General features: G+C 34.5%; 2 protein-coding genes and 1 long non-coding RNA gene across 3 annotated transcripts; 2 read left to right on the top strand and 1 right to left on the bottom strand.

The window, feature by feature from the left end:
- The first annotated feature begins 394 nt into the window (after positions 1-394).
- Positions 395-8,657, top strand: LOC129299505 (alpha,alpha-trehalose-phosphate synthase [UDP-forming] 1-like). The gene is made up of 17 exons (XM_054937979.1): positions 395-770; positions 977-1,074; positions 1,234-1,622; positions 2,056-2,170; positions 2,285-2,386; positions 3,095-3,245; positions 3,756-3,844; positions 3,961-4,009; positions 4,723-4,823; positions 5,345-5,532; positions 5,670-5,787; positions 5,951-6,124; positions 6,204-6,326; positions 6,418-6,505; positions 6,587-6,717; positions 6,834-6,932; positions 8,172-8,657. Exons 1-17 carry the CDS (start codon positions 395-397, stop codon positions 8,544-8,546), a joined length of 2,766 nt encoding a protein of 921 aa, XP_054793954.1. The 3' UTR covers positions 8,547-8,657.
- Positions 8,658-10,923: 2,266 nt separating this feature from the next.
- Positions 10,924-14,934, top strand: LOC129299506 (subtilisin-like protease SBT5.6). The gene is made up of 9 exons (XM_054937980.1): positions 10,924-10,998; positions 11,091-11,283; positions 11,388-11,573; positions 11,666-11,777; positions 12,636-13,197; positions 13,293-13,390; positions 13,479-13,836; positions 13,934-14,153; positions 14,254-14,934. The coding sequence occupies exons 1-9, from the start codon at positions 10,933-10,935 to the stop codon at positions 14,793-14,795; spliced, it is 2,337 nt and encodes a 778-aa protein (XP_054793955.1). The 5' UTR covers positions 10,924-10,932; the 3' UTR covers positions 14,796-14,934.
- A 538-nt stretch (positions 14,935-15,472) lies between these two features.
- Positions 15,473-18,596, bottom strand: LOC129299507 (uncharacterized). The gene is made up of 3 exons (XR_008590588.1): positions 18,339-18,596; positions 17,963-18,160; positions 15,473-15,935 (listed from the first exon to the last, which is right to left on the bottom strand). It is a non-coding gene; the product is annotated as an uncharacterized LOC129299507 (long non-coding RNA).
- Positions 18,597-19,463: the final 867 nt, after the last annotated feature.

Raw genomic sequence — 19,463 nt, 5'->3', positions numbered from 1 at the left:
CAGTAAGTGCATTTTCTTATTCAAGTTCGAATCGGGTGTTCATTCTCATTTCTCATCCATTTGTTGAATCTTGAACACTAAGGTTTGCACAAACAGTCAATTATCATTACCCTTGTCCTGATATTTGCCAATGCTGAAACCAATAAGCATGTTGTTGTTAAGACTACATTCATCAGTGCTTGGAGAAGATTTAAATAAGTCGATTGTTAGTCTTCTTGAGTGACACATTTCATGAATCATTGCAAGATGAATTTGAAATGATATTGGGACAAATTAAATGGAGGGTGCAATCTGCTATTGTTTGAACATGTGGTTCAGCAGAAAATAAGTATTTTAGCTTTTGAATGACAACGTTGTTTGGCTAGAAAGAACTCTTGAATTGCAGGCCAAGAGTATGCCGGGGAACAATTATAACTCCGGTGCTACTCCTTCTACACCTAGATCAAGATTAGAAAGGCTTCTGAGGGAAAGAGAGCTAAGAAAATTCAACAGGCATTCTCAACCAGTTGAGGAGACAAGAGACAGCAACAAAGAACTTGAACTTTATAGTGATGATTTGTCTTCCAGCGGGATTGACATTGGTGAGGAAGAATTACCTGAAAAGGTTGCAGCTGCAGGATTGTCAGATAAATTTCAGAGGCAAGATGAAGCGTCACCCAGACAACGCTTATTGGTGGTGGCCAACAGGTTACCTGTGTCTGCTACTAGAAGGGGTGTGGATTCATGGCAACTTGAGATCAGCGTAGGGGGACTAGTCAGTGCAATTTTAGGCATGTACAACAAGCTTGTCATTTTTCATTTTTTAGTCTCAGTTCTAAATTATATATCTTTGAGATATGTTAATTACCTGTTTATTGTAAATCTGGGAGAGGTAAGAATTTTTAATAAGTGTGCTGTTACTCTAAATTAAATAATTTATTTTATCATATTATCTTTAAAAGTGGAGGTTATCTAGAGCTTGACATTCTTCTTGAAGGCGTAAAGGAGTTTGACACTACGTGGATTGGGTGGGCTGGTGTGAATGTGCCGGATGAAGTTGGCCAGAACACATTGACCAAAGCTTTAGCTGAAAAGGTTATAAATTTTGTTTACCGATCAAATTTGTTTTGAGTTTAAAATTATTGGCATGTTAATCTGTGGTCTTTGACGATCAAGCCACCATTCTTGTAATGTCTGAGATATGCACAGACCGATGATATTTTGTCGTCATAATAACTCCAATGTTTACTGCAGAGATGCATCCCAGTATTTCTTGATGAGGAGATAGTTCATCAATATTACAATGGTTACTGCAACAACATCTTATGGCCTCTTTTTCATTACCTTAGGCTTCCACAAGAGGACCGACTTGCTACCACACGTACTTTACAATCTCAATTCGATGCTTACAAGATAGCAAACCAATTGTTTGCAGATGTTGTAAACAAGTATTACCAGGAAGGTGATGTCGTTTGGTGCCATGACTACCACCTAATGTTTCTTCCAAAATGTTTAAAAGAATATGACGAAAAAATGAAAGTTGGCTGGTTTCTCCACACACCATTTCCTTCCTCAGAAATACATAGGACACTGCCATCCAGATCTGAACTATTGAGATCTGTACTTGCTGCTGACTTGGTGGGGTAAGTTCTTTCAAGCATTCACATATTCTAAAACCCCAACGTAATTTATTGAGCAACTCATCTGAAAGGATCTAACTTCGCCTTGATACCAATATATGTACTTCACAAACTGCTCTAAGAATGTAGAACGATACTATTCCTATTACTTCAAATAAATTAAGGTGCATAGTCTTTTGTATATAGCTCTGTTATGTATCTATCCTTATCTTCAACTAAAAGCTTCACTTAATTATTTTGTGTCACCTGAACACCTATCCCACATCATTATCTTTCATCATCCATGCATTTTTACTTATTTTATTGTTGAGTGAGAATAGAAAGTTGTTTGTTACTTGTTAGTCTTTATAATCATAACATGATTCTTAATTATGTATAAATCGGGGGTGCCTAGTTATCTAAAGTTTGAAATTCAATTTGTTCGTTTGTGTACTAGGTTTCATACATATGATTATGCAAGGCATTTTGTTAGTGCTTGTACTCGAATTCTTGGACTTGAGGGTACACCTGAAGGAGTAGAAGATCATGGGAAACTGATTCGTGTAGCTGCAGTATGTAACTATCTGTAATTTTTTTTTTTTAACTTTCCTGTGTTTGTAACAGAAGAATTGGAACTCTCCTTCTCATGATGGTAATGTTTTATATTTGGGAGTACACTACTTCAGTTTCCCATCGGGATTGACCCTGAACGATTTATCCGAGCCCTCGAACTCCCTCAAGTCCAGGATCACATAATAGAACTGAAAGAACGATTTGCAGGCCGAAAGGTAAGAGCTGTATATAGTTCCATGTCTAACAGTTTGATAGTGATGAGGCTTACACATAAATTTTACAAATTATGCTTACCATTTCATGTACAATTTCCTATATTTTTAATGTTCCTATTCTTCCTTTTTGTCCAGCTTTGAAATTTATAAAATAAGAAGGAGACATGGATTTTAATTTACTTGCCGTGCAACTAAAATAAGTAATTTCAAGAATAGATGGAGTTTTATAGAGTTTAAAGATATGATTTCAGCAAATTTTGGAGGCGCTTACCCAAACATAATAGCATTAGGTGCTTCTAATCCAATTTGCGTGCAGCCTTTTCTTCATAGCCATTAGAGATCTTGTCCAAACTTGCGTAAGATGATATTCTCAGCAGAGCCTGTGAGCACAATTCATTGGTTATTCTAATAGTTTATTTTGATAAATAGAATTTAATTTTTTTTTTCTTGGTTGGGTATTGGGTTCGTTTTCCGGCCGTCCTCAACCTGCAGTAAATAATTGATAGGTAATGCTAGGTGTTGAACAAATAGAATAAATAAAGGATGAACAACATAATCAATCCTGAAGGTCTCCCCAGTGATTATATTACAACTAAAATTCGTTTTGTTTTCTTGTTTCGTATGTGTTGTTTTTTAAATGAATAGATTCACCTATGATATATTTAGTTCACTGAAATCACGTCTATATGTTTTTAAACAAATTGATAGGTAATGCTAGGTGTTGATCGTCTTGATATGATAAAAGGAATCCCCCAGAAAATCTTGGCATTTGAGAAGTTCCTTGAGGAGAATCCTGACTGGCGTGATAAAGTAGTCTTGATACAAATTGCTGTTCCTACAAGAACTGATGTTCCTGAATGTATGTTCCTTCTTAAGCATTAATTTTCTCTTGTGGCTTATTAATATTTAATTATATGTGAATATCTTGCCCAAACTGTGCTGCCACTTATCCTCCAATTTGAGGAGAAGCGCTATAGAATATCCAAGAGTATTCTAGATCATGTAAACATCTTTTAATTAACATACAGGATTATTGGAATTAGATTAGCATGATTATAGGAATTATCGCAATAAGGAAATAATCTTTTTGAGGCTCCTATTGTATATAAATAGGTGCATACACCAAGAATAAAATATCAGGCAATTCATTCTCTGCTATTACAAGATTAATTGGTATTTAAGCTATTTTGGTAGTGCTAAAATGATGTGGTCTTGTTGTATCCTATTTGTCATTTTTGCACAGGTACGATCATTTATGGTTATTTTGTTATGTATGCCAGCCTACCCCCCCTCCCTGCTTTCTCTCTCATAAATTCTTCTTGATATCCCATCATCAACCAACATTTTGTCAAATTTGTGACTTTGGTAGACCAAAAGCTTACAAGTCAGGTGCATGAGATTGTTGGACGCATTAATGGAAGATTTGGAACACTTACTGCTGTTCCGATACATCACTTGGTAGGACTTGGAACATTACCTATTTATATAGACGTTAGATGTGTCCAAGCTTGAATTTCCTCTATTTTCAACCTCAACGGTTACTTCCAATAATGTCGTGATTTCTTTATTTACAGGACCGTTCGCTTGACTTTCATGCATTATGTGCACTGTATGCTGTTACTGGTATTAATTTTTTGCTGTGACACTAATTATAACACATAATACATTCTAATTGATAAATCCTGAACAAAAATATTTCTTAATGAACAAGAAAATACAAGCTTGAGAAAGACCAAGCTGTTGGGTATTCTTTTTTGTTCTATATATGAAACCTATTATCCTGCCATACTCTGCTGTATTTGTTTTTAATAGCATGCTCTTTATGCTTGAATTTCTACACTATGTCGATGATCCATATTAAACATAATGATAATTAATTTCTCAATATCTCATATTAAATGCTTTGACATTTTTAGGTATGATTGAAGTAGAGTGAATTTATCTTTGTTATATTTGTTTTGAGCAAAATATTAGATATTAGATTTCCTATATTGTATGGATTTTAATTCACAAATAATGATAAAAAAGAAAAAGAAATAGCAAAGTTTGGGAAATCTCTTAATGGTGCAAGAAAACTTGTTTCTTTGTCTTCTCATTTGAATTACTTCCTATCACAAAAAAACAAAAAACAAAAAACAAAAAACAAAAAAAAACAAAATCAATTTTCTATGTACTTTGTTTAGATGCTTTTATGGGTTTTGATAAGCTATTATAGGGTGCCTAAAAGAGTTGATTGCTCAACTTAAGTTCTTTCCCTTTATTTTATTGTGAAAGCTATCTTTATCTCTTTTGTTTTGATTGAGTATTTATGGTATATGTTTCTCTAATTTCTTTAGATGTAGCACTCGTCACATCTTTAAGGGATGGAATGAACCTTGTCAGCTATGAGTATGTTGCTTGCCAAGCTTCTAAGAATGGGGTTCTCATTCTTAGTGAGGTAATTTGCCAAGCTTCTAAGGTGGTAATCAATCTGTGTGATGTTGAGATCATCAACATGAAAAATGAAGCAGTATTCATGCATCGTAGTCAATGGAAAATAATGAATTAAGCACCTTGCTTCTCATTTGCATACATTAAGTAGGCTTCGGTTTTTGATAAAACAAGCAAGCACAACAGTCAAATTAGAGTTGTTTAACCACTTTTCACAAGAGTAGGCTGGAAAGACTCTCAGCATCAACTTACCTTCTTGTCTCAAAGTGTGTAGCGTGTGTGTTTGAAGCATGTGCAGGGCACGTTAATGTGTCACTAAATTTTTGGGTTCACTACTAGACCTGCTGCCTGAACAAATCAGCCAGGCTAAGTGGTGTGCTTCAATCCCTCAATCTGGAGCATGTAATTCTTGAGACTTGAAGTTTAATATATGGATATTGTACTATGTTCAATTGTTGAGCAATTTCATTTGCATCATATTTTCTTTCTTCTCCAGCATTCAAGTAAGTTAGAATCCTTTGTTATCAGTTTGCAGGTGCAGCGCAGTCTCTCGGTGCTGGTGCTGTCTTGGTGAATCCATGGAATATCACTGAGGTTGCTGCCTCCATTGCTTATGCCTTGAACATGCCTGCTGATGAAAGAGAGAAACGCCACCAGTTCAACTTCAAGCATGTGACCACTCACACATCTCAGGAGTGGGCTGCAACATTCGTGAGGTGCTAGTTGTATAACATTACTGACATTTTGCATCGTTTGATTTTGGAGAATTTATTATGAACTGTATTTTATTACCTCTAACCTTGTATCATTAATTGCCAATTAATATAAATTTAGGAGTTCTTTTTTGATGCAGTGAACTGAATGACACCATTGTTGAAGCTCAGCTTAGGAGGAGACAAGTTCCACCCCCACTTCCCCATGAAGCTACAGTTGATCGTTACTCAAAATCCAATAATCGATTAATCATTCTGGTAATCTGTCAAGTCATTTAATGGGAAGTCCTTTGCTAGATATTTCATCAGAGGACGAGTTTGATACAGTATCTTACTTATATTCATATGCATCACAGTTTAATATTGAATTGATTTAATGTTAATATCATGACTTCATCAATTTGCCATCGCTGCGTTTCAGGGATTCAATGCCACTTTGACTGAACCAGTGGATGCCCTTGGGAGTGGTGGCCAAATTAGAGAACTGGAGCTTAAATTGCACCCAAATGTAAAAGATCCTTTAAAGAAGTTATCTGATGATCCGAAGACAACAGTAATTGTTCTTAGTGGGAGTGATCGAGGCGTCCTGGACAAAGTACTGTCAAGTCTCAAATGGCGTTTGTTTATTGGGTTCTTAGAAGAGTTTCTTTTTGACTTGGAAATTCTTTATGCAGAACTTCAACGAATACGACCTGTGGCTGGCAGCAGAAAATGGGATGTTTTTACGTCCTACTACTGGTGAATGGATGACAACCATGCCTGAAATGTTAAACATGGATTGGATTGATAGTGTGAAGGTCAGTGAATACTACGGCAACATGACTGATTTTATGTAAAGTTTACATTATTTCCATCCTGCATTTTTAAGAGAATTATGTAAAATTTCAGCAAGTTTTTGAGTACTTTACTGAAAGAACACCACGATCCCATTTTGAGCTGCGTGAGACTTCAATTGTATGGAATTACAAGTATGCAGGTATGTGACAATCTTTTCATTTGAACCAACTTGTTCCCCCTAAAAGGGTAAGTTGCTGGCTTATTTTAATCATGCAATTAGATGTTGAGTTTGGAAGAATTCAAGCAAGAGATCTACTGCAGCATCTATGGACAGGCCCAATATCAAATGCATCAGTTGATGTTGTCCAAGGTGGTAGATCTGTTGAGGTTCGAGCGGTTGGTGTCTCAAAGGTTGCAAGTGAACTCAGTTGCATGCTAGGACCCCTCCCCTAGATTTAGTTCTACTTTTCTAGAATCCTTGATCCTCATTTTCCACTTTGCTAATTGGTATCTGCATGTCTATACAGGGAGCAGCAATTGATCGGATTCTGGGAGAGGTAGTTCACCACAAGGGCCTGGAGGCACCAATTGATTATGTTCTTTGCGTTGGACACTTTCTGCCAAAGGTGTTCTATATCTCTACTCGTCTTTCTTTGGTTATTTGTGACCTTGCATTGTTAGAAACTCATGAGTTGCGTTGCTCAATTCCTTTATACAACATATTCTGCAATTCTTAGACTATTTTGGTAGGTTAAACATGTGAAACTTAGCGAACTAGTAACTCCAATTCTTGTCCATGTTTGAAATAATGCAAATAATGTTAGCTAATTGGCCTAGACTTAATCATATTGTTCTCGGTATCCTAGATTAAATACTTCGGATCACAAGGATTTGGTGTAGGAATCTCACCTGCAATGACAGAATGTTACAGGACATAACCGGATCAATGTTACAGGACATAACCAGATCTTGCTCCAAATGATGATGAAGTTAGTTGAAAATGCTGCAAGGATATTGTGTGCTAACGTGCCTGCCGCGTCTTGTAAATCAGTTTCTCATTGTTCATTTTCTCTTGGACTTATTTTTGCTCCTTTTTTTTTTTTGTGTGTATGTGGGATCCAATTCATCTATCTTATCCTTTAAAGGGAGACTAAAAATAGAAACATGTTTATTTAGGATAGTAATTAAACATATCAAACTAAAGTTAGGAAAACATGCCGAGCCAGATAAACTAGGTCGTTTAATAGGAGAGTTAGGTTTATATATAGAACTCTAGAATTGCAAAACAGGCTCAAACATTTTAATTTTAATGGCCTACATTTTAAATAGGCTTAAACAAGCTAGCCCAAATAGGTAAAGAGCTGCCCATTTAAACCTACATTTATTTATTTATTTATTTGAACCAACTATGCTAAGGGCTGGGTTTAGCATATGAAGGTTTTAAAAGATAAGCAAGCTTAAATGGACTAATTTTTTTAAGCCTGAGCTCATTAAGAACTAACCTTTAAGGCCAGGCCAGCCTATTTTCCTATTCTATATCCAACTTGTATTTTTTTTAGTTAGTGTTTAAAGGAACTCATTCAATTAGTCTTTGTTTGAATCATGTGAGTGTGGCGTAGTGGTTATCTTGCTTCGTCCCTTAAGCATGTGGTGGGGGGTTCGATTCCTCACTCATGCAAATGGAGAGTACTCTATGGCTAGCCATTTGGCCTTTTGTGGGAGACCCCACGGCGAAAAGATTAGTCACTGCTACCGGCAATCGATACCTTAGGCAACAAAAAAAAAAATAGTCTTTGTTTGAGATCTTAACATGAATTTATATAACAAGTTTATGAACCTCTATACATAGAGACATATTGTTTCAGGATGAAGATGTCTACTCATTTTTTGAGCCGGAGCTCCCCTCCGAATCACCGACAACAGCAAGAGCTATGCTATCCAACCCTTACAAGCCAGCAAAAAATTGGTCTAAGGCAGCTCGACTCAAGAAGCAACTCTCCATGTCAACTTTAGAAAAGAGAAAAATGGATCAAGCAATTGGGATTCCATTGCCGCAGACATATCATGATAGAGTATCACTGCGAGAGGGTTCGTCGGTGCTTGATCTTAAAGGTGATAATTACTTCTCTTGTGCTGTTGCACGAAAGAGATCAAGCGCAAGATATATTCTTAAAACATCAGATCATGTTGCCCAACTCTTGAAGGACCTGGCGGATCGTGCATCATCAGTATCAACTTGAATGATATCCTCACCGTTCTATATATCTTGTCAACAATTTGAATGTCTGAAAGTAGTCAAGAGTTGTCGAGAAGGTCTCTGATATAGTTCTAGCGTGAATATTGCCAACCAAAAGTGTACCTATTGCTTTGCTTTGACATGAGCTGACCTATGGTTTTATGAAAATACATGTAGCCTAACAACTAAGAGACTGATGTATATAGCCATTGAGTAGAAATCAATCATGATGAATCATCTTATTCTTCAGATGCTACGTCGTACTTCCTTATGAGATTCTTTTGTGTCGGAAATAGACAAATTTGTTTGCCTTTTTTTAGACAAATTTGTTTGCTTTTTTTTGTCAAGTTTGATCTCAACGAAGGATCTAATCTTCGATCTTAATTAAAGCTGCTTCCTGGTGTTAACGTAGCATGTAGTCTTATCAAATTAATCTTCCAGCTATCAAGTAAACTTAGCATAATCCAAATTGACATGTTGGCTATTGTAGTCCTACCAAATTGACATAAAGAATCATATGAAGCATTTGATAAAATATAAATTTAATTATTTCAATTTAATTGGGACTGCTGAAATTTTAATCTTTTTCAATATTTTAAAATAATAAAACTTCAGTAAAAATCATTTCCAATTATAAATTTAAAAAATTTAAATTAAATATGTAAAACTCAAACTATTTAAAATTGAAGGAAGAGTACAAATTACATTATACCGCATAAGATGATGCTATTAGTATATGGTGGCAGTGGCATTTTGTTTTTATGTACCAAAATCAATAATTTTTGAAAGTCTCGTTAAACGCCAATCAATTATAATTATGCAAGTTTTGAGATGACGATGAGCTCATAGTTTGAAATGAGATTAGTCGAACTTATTTAAATAGGTTAACATTTTGGTTTAAGGATTAATGATTAATATCAAAATTAGATTAGACTGGTCATGAAAAAAACACTTGTCAAATAAATTTAAGATAACCTTTATTCCTATATTAGTACTAATTAAATTGTATCAAATCAAATTTATCAATTTAAATTGATAATGAATTAAATAAAATCAAATGACATTGAAGTTTACAAATAAAAATTAAAGATATATAATAATGCCAATTGTTATTAATTCAGAAACTCACTTGTCACAAATTTAGAAGGTCAATTGTAACATTAAAAAAAAAAGTTAGTTGAAGGTAGGAGCAAATTAACTAATTATAAACATATTCTCATGCGGGGGCATTATTACAATATGCTTGAAAAAATTTAAGTTAAACAATTGTTCCATCAATTAAAAAGTTATAAAGATAACAAAAATATAATTTCACGTAAAAATTATTTGTAATCAAAGCTACACCTTAACATAAGATGTTACTCGAGTAACAAAATTTGAAAGATAAGGATTTGGAACATGTAACCCCCATATATTATATTAATAATTATATTCTATAAAAATAGCAAAGTGAAATTTTTTTATACGCTAAAAGATCAAAAAAAATTCATTATATTGTAAATAGATTCGCACGTATCCTAAGGAGTCTATTTAGGATAGTGATTAAGAATATCTCTGTATCTTATGGTGGGAATATTTAGGATATCTAATTTAAACATATCCTGTAGAAGAGAATATTCTTTACTGTTTAAATTAACAGAATCAGTTATCACTATGACAATATTATCTGATATTTTAATTTCATTGTAATTAAAAAATGAAAATTAATCAGTAGATGTAGCATGGATATGTATATATATATTGAAATATGCAATATATAATTATAAATAAAATTTATAAATTTTTAATAGTAATTTATCATTAATTAAATAGACAATTTAGTTCAAAATATTTATTGAAAATAAATTTGGCCAAGAACATAACATAATAAGTTACGATTTTATTTGAATATTTTAATTTTAGTAATATTAAAAGTAAAAGCATTTCTCAAATTTTAAAAAAAACATAGGATCATTGAACAAATATACTCGGTCCATCTTTTTTCAATAAATCAAAACAACTGAATATTAAGTTAAGTTTATATGACATTCTTGTTATAAATACTTTTAATTTTAATTTAATATTTAAATTAAATTTAGTTATTTTGGTTTGGTTGGGAATATATATATAATAATTATTAGTTAGTTATTAATTTGAAATATCTTTTTATAAATCTATATAAGTTTAAGTATATCGAAACTACTCTTTATATTATACTATATATAGATGAATGACCATTAATTAATTCAAAATATCTTTTTTTTTTTTGCCTATATGAACTATTTTTTTGGTATAAATATTTAGAATTCGCACTTGGTTTAGAATTTGGCACTACAGTCTCTATATATACATAAATCCTGATTATGAAAAGGGTATTTACCTAATCAGCAGCCATGGCGACCAAGAGGTTGATGGCTGCATTTGTGCTGCTCATATTCCTTTTTCCTGTGGCTTTCTGCATCGGCAACAGCAGCAAGGTGATTCATTAATTCTCGTTTGGTCTTTCTTTATCATAGATCGTGTTTAGCTTCACATGACCACATTAAATCATTTTAATCTAATGGCGCAGAACTACATAGTGGATTTCGGAGAGCAGCATAAAGATGTGCAGCTTCATGAAATGGAAGACATTCATCGTTCTTATCTGCGTCTCGTGAAGGAGACAGACGAAGAAGCAGAAGCTTGTCATCTTTACAGTTACAAGCACAGCTTCAATGGCCTCGCGGCGTCCCTCACTCCAGAAGAAGCCTCCAGACTTGCCCGTAAATAAATATTATGATTAATGATTAATGATTAATGAATGATTATTGGGCGATTAAACAATGAACTAATAACAATAAGGTTACAATTATGGATTGGAACACAGGAATCAAAGGAGTGGTGTCAGTGCGAGAGAGCAAGGGAAGAAAGGCCTACTCTCTGCACACCACAAGATCATGGAACTTTCTGGATTTGAAGCACCCTGCAAATCATGATCATGATGATGATGATGATGGCATCTTGTCCAGAGCTAAGTATGGCCAAGACATCATAGTCGGCATACTTGATACTGGTACGTCCTTAATTATATATCTTAATTAATATTAATCATATTTATTTGAATAGACTGCGGTGCTGATCATATGAAACTGTGTGTGTGAATAGGAATTTGGCCAGAATCCAAGAGCTTCAGTGATGAAGGAATGGACCCGGTTCCTGCCAGATGGAAGGGAATCTGCCAAAATGGAACTGCTTTCAATGCATCTACCTGTAATCGGTATTTATTAGTATAATTCATTATTCATGACGTCACATTAATTAATTAATCCTTCAAGCCGTCTTCATTAAACCCTTTTTGTGAGAGTTACAGTATCATTTATTAACAGGTGTTGAGTTTGCAACTGAACACGATCACCATGATTGTTTCCTGCCTTTTGTTCTTGTCTTGTTGATTCTAAAATGCTTTACTTCGATTGCCCAGATTAAACTAGACATTTGAAATCTTTGATTCAATCTTCACCCAAAATTATTAGGGTCAGATGAGATTCTTTAATTAAGCACGTGTCCAATTTTTAAAACTCAGTAAAATATATATATATATTTCAAGTGATGAATATATACACAAATTTTACAAATTTTACCTTAGATATTGTAAGCTTTTTAACCTTTTTTTTTTTTTTAAATTAGACCTAAGAAACTGTATATGAAAAATAAATAAAACCGCTTACGAAGATTTGATTGGTTTTATCATTTGCAGATTTGTGATCCTTATAAGTCTTTGTTTATTTTGTTTATACTATATTGTTTTTTAGTTTAATTATAACAAATAAACCGTTACATTTAACTATGAACATCATTATACTAACCTGAAGATCAAAAACAGGGAACATCGTTTGAAAGATAAGATTTAAAGATAATTTTCTCACAACTTATATAATTCTGTATATCAAGAGGATTTTGATGCACAAATTCAATTATTTATAAATTATAACATCAATTCTTGATTTTTATCGTTGAGATGCATGAAAAATGAGATATTTAAAAGATATTAAAATTCATTCAATAATTCAATAAATTCAAAAATTTAACCGAACATACAGGGAAACATGCAGTGTTTGAATTTTTTATGATCCAGAAAGATCATTGGAGCTCGGTACTACCTGAATGGATATCAAGGCACATTTGGTCTTCTAGACGAATCCCAGGACATCAAATCAGCTCGTGACAAAGACGGCCACGGCACTCACCTGGCTTCCATCATCGCCGGACGCACCGTTCCGAATGTCACAGGCTACGGCGGTTTTGCCGGTGGCACCGCGTCGGGAGGCGCCCCCATGGCCCGCCTCGCCATATACAAGGTATGCTGGGTTTGGCCAGGCAGTTCTTTTGAGTCAGGGAATCACTGTGACGACTTGGACATCACCAAGGCTTTCGACGACGCCATCGGAGACGGCGTCGACGTAATAAGCTTCTCCTTCGGTTTCGATGACGCTCAGAATTTTGTACGCGACAAGAGTGCTATCGGATCCTTGCACGCCTTGAAGAAGAATATCGTGGTGGTTTCTAGTGCCGGCAATAGCGGACCTGATGATCAAACTGTGACCAATGTTGCTCCTTGGCTCATCACTGTTGGTGCTAGTCATACAGATCGAACCTTTCCTGCTCCTCTTGTTCTTGCCAATGGCACAAAAATTCAGGTGAGTTATAACAGTTTCTGTATACATGGCTCGTGTTCAACCCCGATAGCATTATATGGCTGTTTTTATTGATCACTGCTATATAACATTACCAGGGACAATCAATCACTCCAGTGCAAATGGACAACAGTTTGCACAGCTTGGTGTTGGCCAGCGATGTTGAAAAACCAACGATTTCTGAAACAGATTCAGGGTGATTCTTCAATCCTAATTGAACACTGGTGATGATTATACGTTAATTTGGCTATAATAACAAGTGTGTGTGTGGGGTGTGTGTGCAGGTATTGTCTGGACGGCAGTCTTGACTCAGAGAAGGTGAAAGGGAAGATAGTGATGTGTCTGAGGGGGAAAGGTAGTCCATTACATCAAAGCCTGGAAGTTAAAAACAAAGGTGGGCTAGGTTTCATCTTGGGAAATGATCCTGATCATGGGAATGATGTTTCCTGTTTGCCCAATCAAATTCCATCCACTGGTGTTGCTTTTGAGGATACCAAAAAGCTCATCCATTACATAAGAACTACTAAGGACCCTAAGGCTCGCATTCTTCCTGGGCGCACATCCTTCAATTCTAAACCGGCACCCACCATTACCTCCTTCTCTGGTAGGGGTCCAAATCCTATTGACCCTAACTTCATAAAGGTAACTTCTATATATAACTTCGTGCGTGCGTGCATGTTGACTTAATTGGTGTGCCTGCTTTTGAAGGCTATATATTGATGTGATGATTATATTGCAGCCTGACATAATAGCTCCAGGAAGCGAGATATTGGGAGCATGGACAGATGTGGATGGGCCTACAAGAAATAGTAAGGGTGGCGACATGAGAAAGACTCAGTACAATATAATGTCTGGAACTTCTGTGTCTACTCCTCATGTTGCTGCTGCAGCAGTTCTTATCAAAGCCATTCACCCTACTTGGAGTGCATCAGCTATTAAATCTGCCCTCATGACCACAGGTAATTCAGCTTCAAACCATCCTCTTTACATACGAGCTGATCTATATACCAGTCTTTTGTGTTGCATTGACATGTGTGCATATGTTTGGTTCTGTTACAGCCTCGACGACAGATAACATAGGAAATCCAATAACGGATCAAGATGGAAAACCTGCGACGCCATTCGAAATGGGATCAGGCCACCTGCGACCTCTGAAAGCAGCAGATCCTGGACTGGTTTATAATGCCACTTACGAGGATTACGTTCTTTATACCTGTGGCCTTGGACTGACACACGGCATGAATATTCCGTATCAATGTCCAGCTGAAGTGCCTGAACCAGTCAACCTCAACTACCCATCCATACAAATTTCCAGGCTCCTTGGAACCAAGACCGTTACTAGAAGAGTCACCAACGTTGGACGCAGCAATTCTACTTACACCTTCCATTCTGAGGCACCCAAGGAATATACTATCACTGCCTCTCCGAATGTTCTGGTGTTTGATCATATTGGTCAGGAATTGAGCTTCAACATCACCATCACAGTCGTTAGCTGGAATTACCCCACCCAGTACGATCCAGATCTCTATTATTTTGGATCCTATGCTTGGACTGCTAAAGACCATGTCGTGAGAAGCCCTGTCGCCGTGTCTTTCCCATAAAGTTTTTTCTTATCATACATTATGTTTAGGTTCGTTTTCTAGCTTATTTCATGATTTAACTAATTTAATGTCTTTGAATTAGGAGAGGTTTGATATTCAGAACAATGAGTGTACTACTAAATCATTGACGTTAAGTTTATTAGCTGTAATCAGCATTGTTTTTTTGCATTTATTTTCAATTTAGTTACAGCATAATAAGTAAATATTTTTTATCATACATTAAGTATGTAATTTAATTTTTTTAATTATTTTTTCCAGGTAATTGTTTTTATTATATATACATGATTACCACGACCAAAATTTACATTTTTTATTTAATTAAAATTTTTGCTAATAAAAATGTAACATAGAAAAGTTCTTTTTTATTTGGCAGTTTTGTAGTTGTCGTTGAAGTTTATTTTCTTTCCTCAACTCTCAGGCAGCCAGTTTTGAGTACCTTATATTTCCTTTTTTTTTTTTTTTTTTGGTCAATTCACATTTCATTCGGACTAAAACACGAGAAGAGTTGCAATAAGCTTGTCATCCCTGGAAGCACCGCGAAAGAGAAATTCAAAAACCACCCATCAACATAAATATTTTGTAAGAGATTAACGAATACCAAAGTGGCACCACTCTTTCCTTCCCAAAAATAGCTTCAAAATCATTTATACTAGGTATTGAGTTTCTAGTTTTCTACATAACATTAGAAGAAATCCTATACATTTCACAAAGGTTAAGAATTGAGCTACATTATTCACAACTTATAAATTCTATATTGATATTAATGCATGAAAACAAGTGAATGACAAGAGGCCTGAATCTGAAAGAGGTTGTGGCCAGGCTTCCAAGGTGAAACAACCATTATTTGATAAGTCTATAAAATCAACAAGGCAGAATGCAACAAATGAATTGACATAAAAGCAGAGGCAAATTGAATGAATGTGTAAGTTAATTGGGAAGCCGGGCCAACCCAGCGCTGACCTCAGAGAGTGGTACGTCCGTTTTCTATGAAGCAGAAAGATATCTTGCATGCTTCCAAATGATGAAGTGATGATGAATAATAGAAGTTAAGCATGCTTGAATATCTTCATGCTTAGCCAATGACAGTATACAGCAACCACAACCATGGGGAGAGTCAATGGCACCAAGAAGCAGTAATACCTATAAAAAGCTGAATACAGATCAGGAAAAAGAATATATGATCTGAAAAAAATGTCTGAGGGAGATAGATAGTAATAAAAAAAAATAGAAAACCAGAATGGTAATAGCAGCATTATTACTAACAACAATAATGATCAAGTTCTTAAGAATAGTCATAATAACATCAGTAAAACATACAAATGAAAAGCCTATAAATAGTTTTTTTAAGAAACAATCGAACTGGAAGAGAATCACGAGAGAAAAAGATTAAAGGTTATTTCCAATATATTATTACAGTTAACGATTCATCAGGATGAATTCAAGAACGTCATGTGCATATTCGAAGGCAGTACTCTTTGGAAGCGGCAGATCTCACACAAGAAGGCATTTGACATGTCATCATTTCAATCCATGCATGGAAGATAACTGCATTTGGTACCCTGATATCCAAGGTTCATGTGTTTGGCACATTATAACAAGCTTTGATTGTTAGGATCCCAATGTTTCAATGACATTTCATACTACCCAAAAACGTTGGGAATCTTATGTCCTCAATTCTTAGCTTTGTCAACTTCTATCTATAAGGTGTAACAAAAGTGTCCTTTCCTTGATAAGTTTCAATCACCATACATGAGATTGCTAAACACTAGATAACAGTGCTCTTGTAACCTAAAATCTCATATCTAGGAATACTAGGTACCTAAGAAATAGGAATTTAAGATAGAAGTGTAACAAACAATTCCCTGTATTCTCTAAAAGCTAAAAGACTTAACCTAAATAGGTTGGTTGTAAGTTTGCACCCGTAAAGATAACCATTTCATTTGTTGAAACACTACCCTGTTACTGGAGTCAAAGCATCTCCATCACAAATAAAGTAACCTCAATTTCTACACTGTACATAACTGGTGATGGAGGAAATTCCAAACAATACTGACGATAGCATGAGGCTTCTCTTCACAGTTTGAGGACTAATTTGTTTTGCTGTGTGCTTCACTGTGACTATATATTATATGCCTTTTATCCGTGATTTTTTTGTCATTCAGAATGAATTATGAAAATGCTTGATTGGGCACTTGATTAAACCAAATAAAGCATCATATTTCAATAGATCATTCATATGGGATGCTAACTAATAGTACCAGCAATCTTAACACAGAATAACTGCATCAATCATGTTCTGGCAAGCATAAACTATGAGTTATTTGCATCAAATGATCAAGAACCTTATGTAGACCCCCTTAATAAATGAGAAGGCACAAGCTTCCCACTATCATTTGGCCATCCCATTATCCATAGCATGTGTCTCGCTGATAAAGCTCGGCAGTAGTATATTAGACATGAAGCTAAAGGACCTCAGCTATTTTGAAGGCACACCATCCTGAGGGTAGGAAGGAGTTCCTACACTGATGAGCTCATTTCTTCTTCTTCTTCTTTTTTTAATAACAGATGAGCTCATTTCTAACAATAAAAAAAATGGTTACAGAACTCTACTGATATACTTTTACAAGCTGGTTCTCTCTGAAAATACACATACCATAAATATCTCTATAGTTTTACCTCAGAGCTGACTGCCTGAAATCTTAAAAGACGTTAAAAGCATTTAATTTATCTGCCCTCAAAGCAAAATTAAAAACTAAGATCCAAAATGATAAAAGATTTAACAAAATATTTTCTAAATCATTGCCCACAATTGACCCATGTGCAATCCTCCACGACATCTACATACTCAAAATGGCAAGGATAAAACTTTAACCAAGTTATTTCGTATAATCAAAATATTATCATGTAACAATCTGTATCAAAATGAAACAGAGATAGTGACAGTCAAACATATCAACTTGTAGCATGAAAGATAAAACCGTAATACATCTAATCTACTGACATTACATTAATTACAAAAATAAAAAGCCCAGTATGGAACATAATTCAACATCGAGGTCTTATGATTTATTCATGCATTATTTCCGTCCATAAATGAACAAAGCAGATAAAATCAAATAAATAAATACAACCTGCATTCTTTGTATAATGATACTATAATTGATTACCAGTCATTTTGCAAGGCAGACATCATCACTACATTGGAAGGCGGGAGAAGCTTGGAAATAATTGCAGCAGAAAAGTACCCAGCAAAGAATATAGAGCCAAGGGTTATTAAAATGCACCCCCAAAATGTACCCTCTTTAGATGAACTCATTCAACAGGACCTCCAAGAAGGGTAACTCACAGAGTAGGAAGATACCAACCTTGAACAAAATTAAATTATAAAAGAAAAATTCAGAGATTTGATTCGTCAGTTTATCAAATAAGAGAAGACACCATTTTCAAGCCGAGAAAAGTATCTGGAAAAATATCAATTTCAACACGGCTAATTTGGTAACTAAGATAAAAGCGGGCATCTGATACAAGGAACAAAGAAAGTACCGTATGAAGCGAATTGGATAAAATTGGCGGACGAGATCAGAAATCAGTAAGAAAGAATCAAATTAATTCCATCTCCTGTACTCGGCAGGGAGTGTGAACCAGTGAGGAGAAATGAATGCAAAGCGCGATTTCACGGGCCCGAGCACGAGCACGCCAGAGAGAAAACACCGGCTGGAATCAGTCCGAAGCACAACAGAGGAGCGTCGGAGAGTATCCTAGAGTCAAAATGCACCGTTGCGTTAACCTTTTTGGCATTTTTGGGATTCTCTATTTCTTTTCTTTTTTTTTTTTTTTTGGTCACTCACAGTGGATTGTGAAAAACTCAAAATGTGTCATGGGAATATGGGATTACGTTCACGTGACGTACGGGACCTTTCATTTGGCTTGAAATGTATTGTGGGAGGCTTTAATATTTTTACTGGAGCATTTTAAAAAGCGCTCTGGTAAATGTTTTTAAAATATTTCTTAAAAAATTAATAAATCGTTTTTAATTATAAATGCTGTAGTAAATTCTTTAAAAAAATTCCCTGATGGATTTTATTTACTGAAAAACATATATATCTATATATATATATATATATAAAAACGATGTACCAGAACCTTTACATGTAAAATGCTCCAGCATGCTCCATCTCTATATATTATACTCTCTTCATTAAAAAAATATAAAATATTTTTTAAAAAATTAGATGTTTAAAAATATAAAGCATTTATAATTTTTAAGATATAATCATTGACTTTTTCAAAAATACCCTTATTGATAGTAACTTTATATTTATTATAAGATGCTAACAGGAGTAATATTATAAACTACTTTATTGGAGATAAAATTTATTTAAAAATATCTTATATTTTTAAACGGAGTGAGTAATATTTTTTGTATGTATAAGTGTTCAAAATTTCTTAAATGAACCCACTATACCATATCATCCATAATATATCTAATAAAAGCATGACATTCAAATACATTAAATATAATATAAATTGATTATAACATTAATAGTAGAGAAAAATAAAAAAAATTAAACGCACATTTTATTATTATAAAAATAAATTCATTAAAATAATAACACATAAAATTTTATTTATTTAAATTAATATAATTTTATTGGATGAATAATATAA

Source organism: Prosopis cineraria, unplaced genomic scaffold, assembly GCF_029017545.1.
Source record: "Prosopis cineraria cultivar Desert tree isolate PC_DT_omini unplaced genomic scaffold, ASM2901754v1 PC1182, whole genome shotgun sequence".
Taxonomy (NCBI): domain Eukaryota; kingdom Viridiplantae; phylum Streptophyta; class Magnoliopsida; order Fabales; family Fabaceae; genus Prosopis; species Prosopis cineraria.
This window is presented reverse-complemented; position numbering and strand designations above follow the sequence as displayed.

Excerpts from the sequence above, each read along its gene's own strand:
- LOC129299505 (XM_054937979.1), top strand. The coding sequence starts at position 395 with ATGCCGGGGAACAATTATAACTCCGGTGCTACTCCTTCTACACCTAGA. Across the intron at positions 1,075-1,233 it reads CCAAAGCTTTAGCTGAAAAG|AGATGCATCCCAGTATTTCT; the intron begins GTTATAAATTTT and ends TGTTTACTGCAG. Across the intron at positions 3,246-3,755 it reads AAGAACTGATGTTCCTGAAT|ACCAAAAGCTTACAAGTCAG; the intron begins GTATGTTCCTTC and ends TGACTTTGGTAG.
- LOC129299506 (XM_054937980.1), top strand. The coding sequence starts at position 10,933 with ATGGCTGCATTTGTGCTGCTCATATTCCTTTTTCCTGTGGCTTTCTGC. Across the intron at positions 11,284-11,387 it reads AGAAGCCTCCAGACTTGCCC|GAATCAAAGGAGTGGTGTCA; the intron begins GTAAATAAATAT and ends ATTGGAACACAG. Across the intron at positions 13,198-13,292 it reads CCAATGGCACAAAAATTCAG|GGACAATCAATCACTCCAGT; the intron begins GTGAGTTATAAC and ends TAACATTACCAG.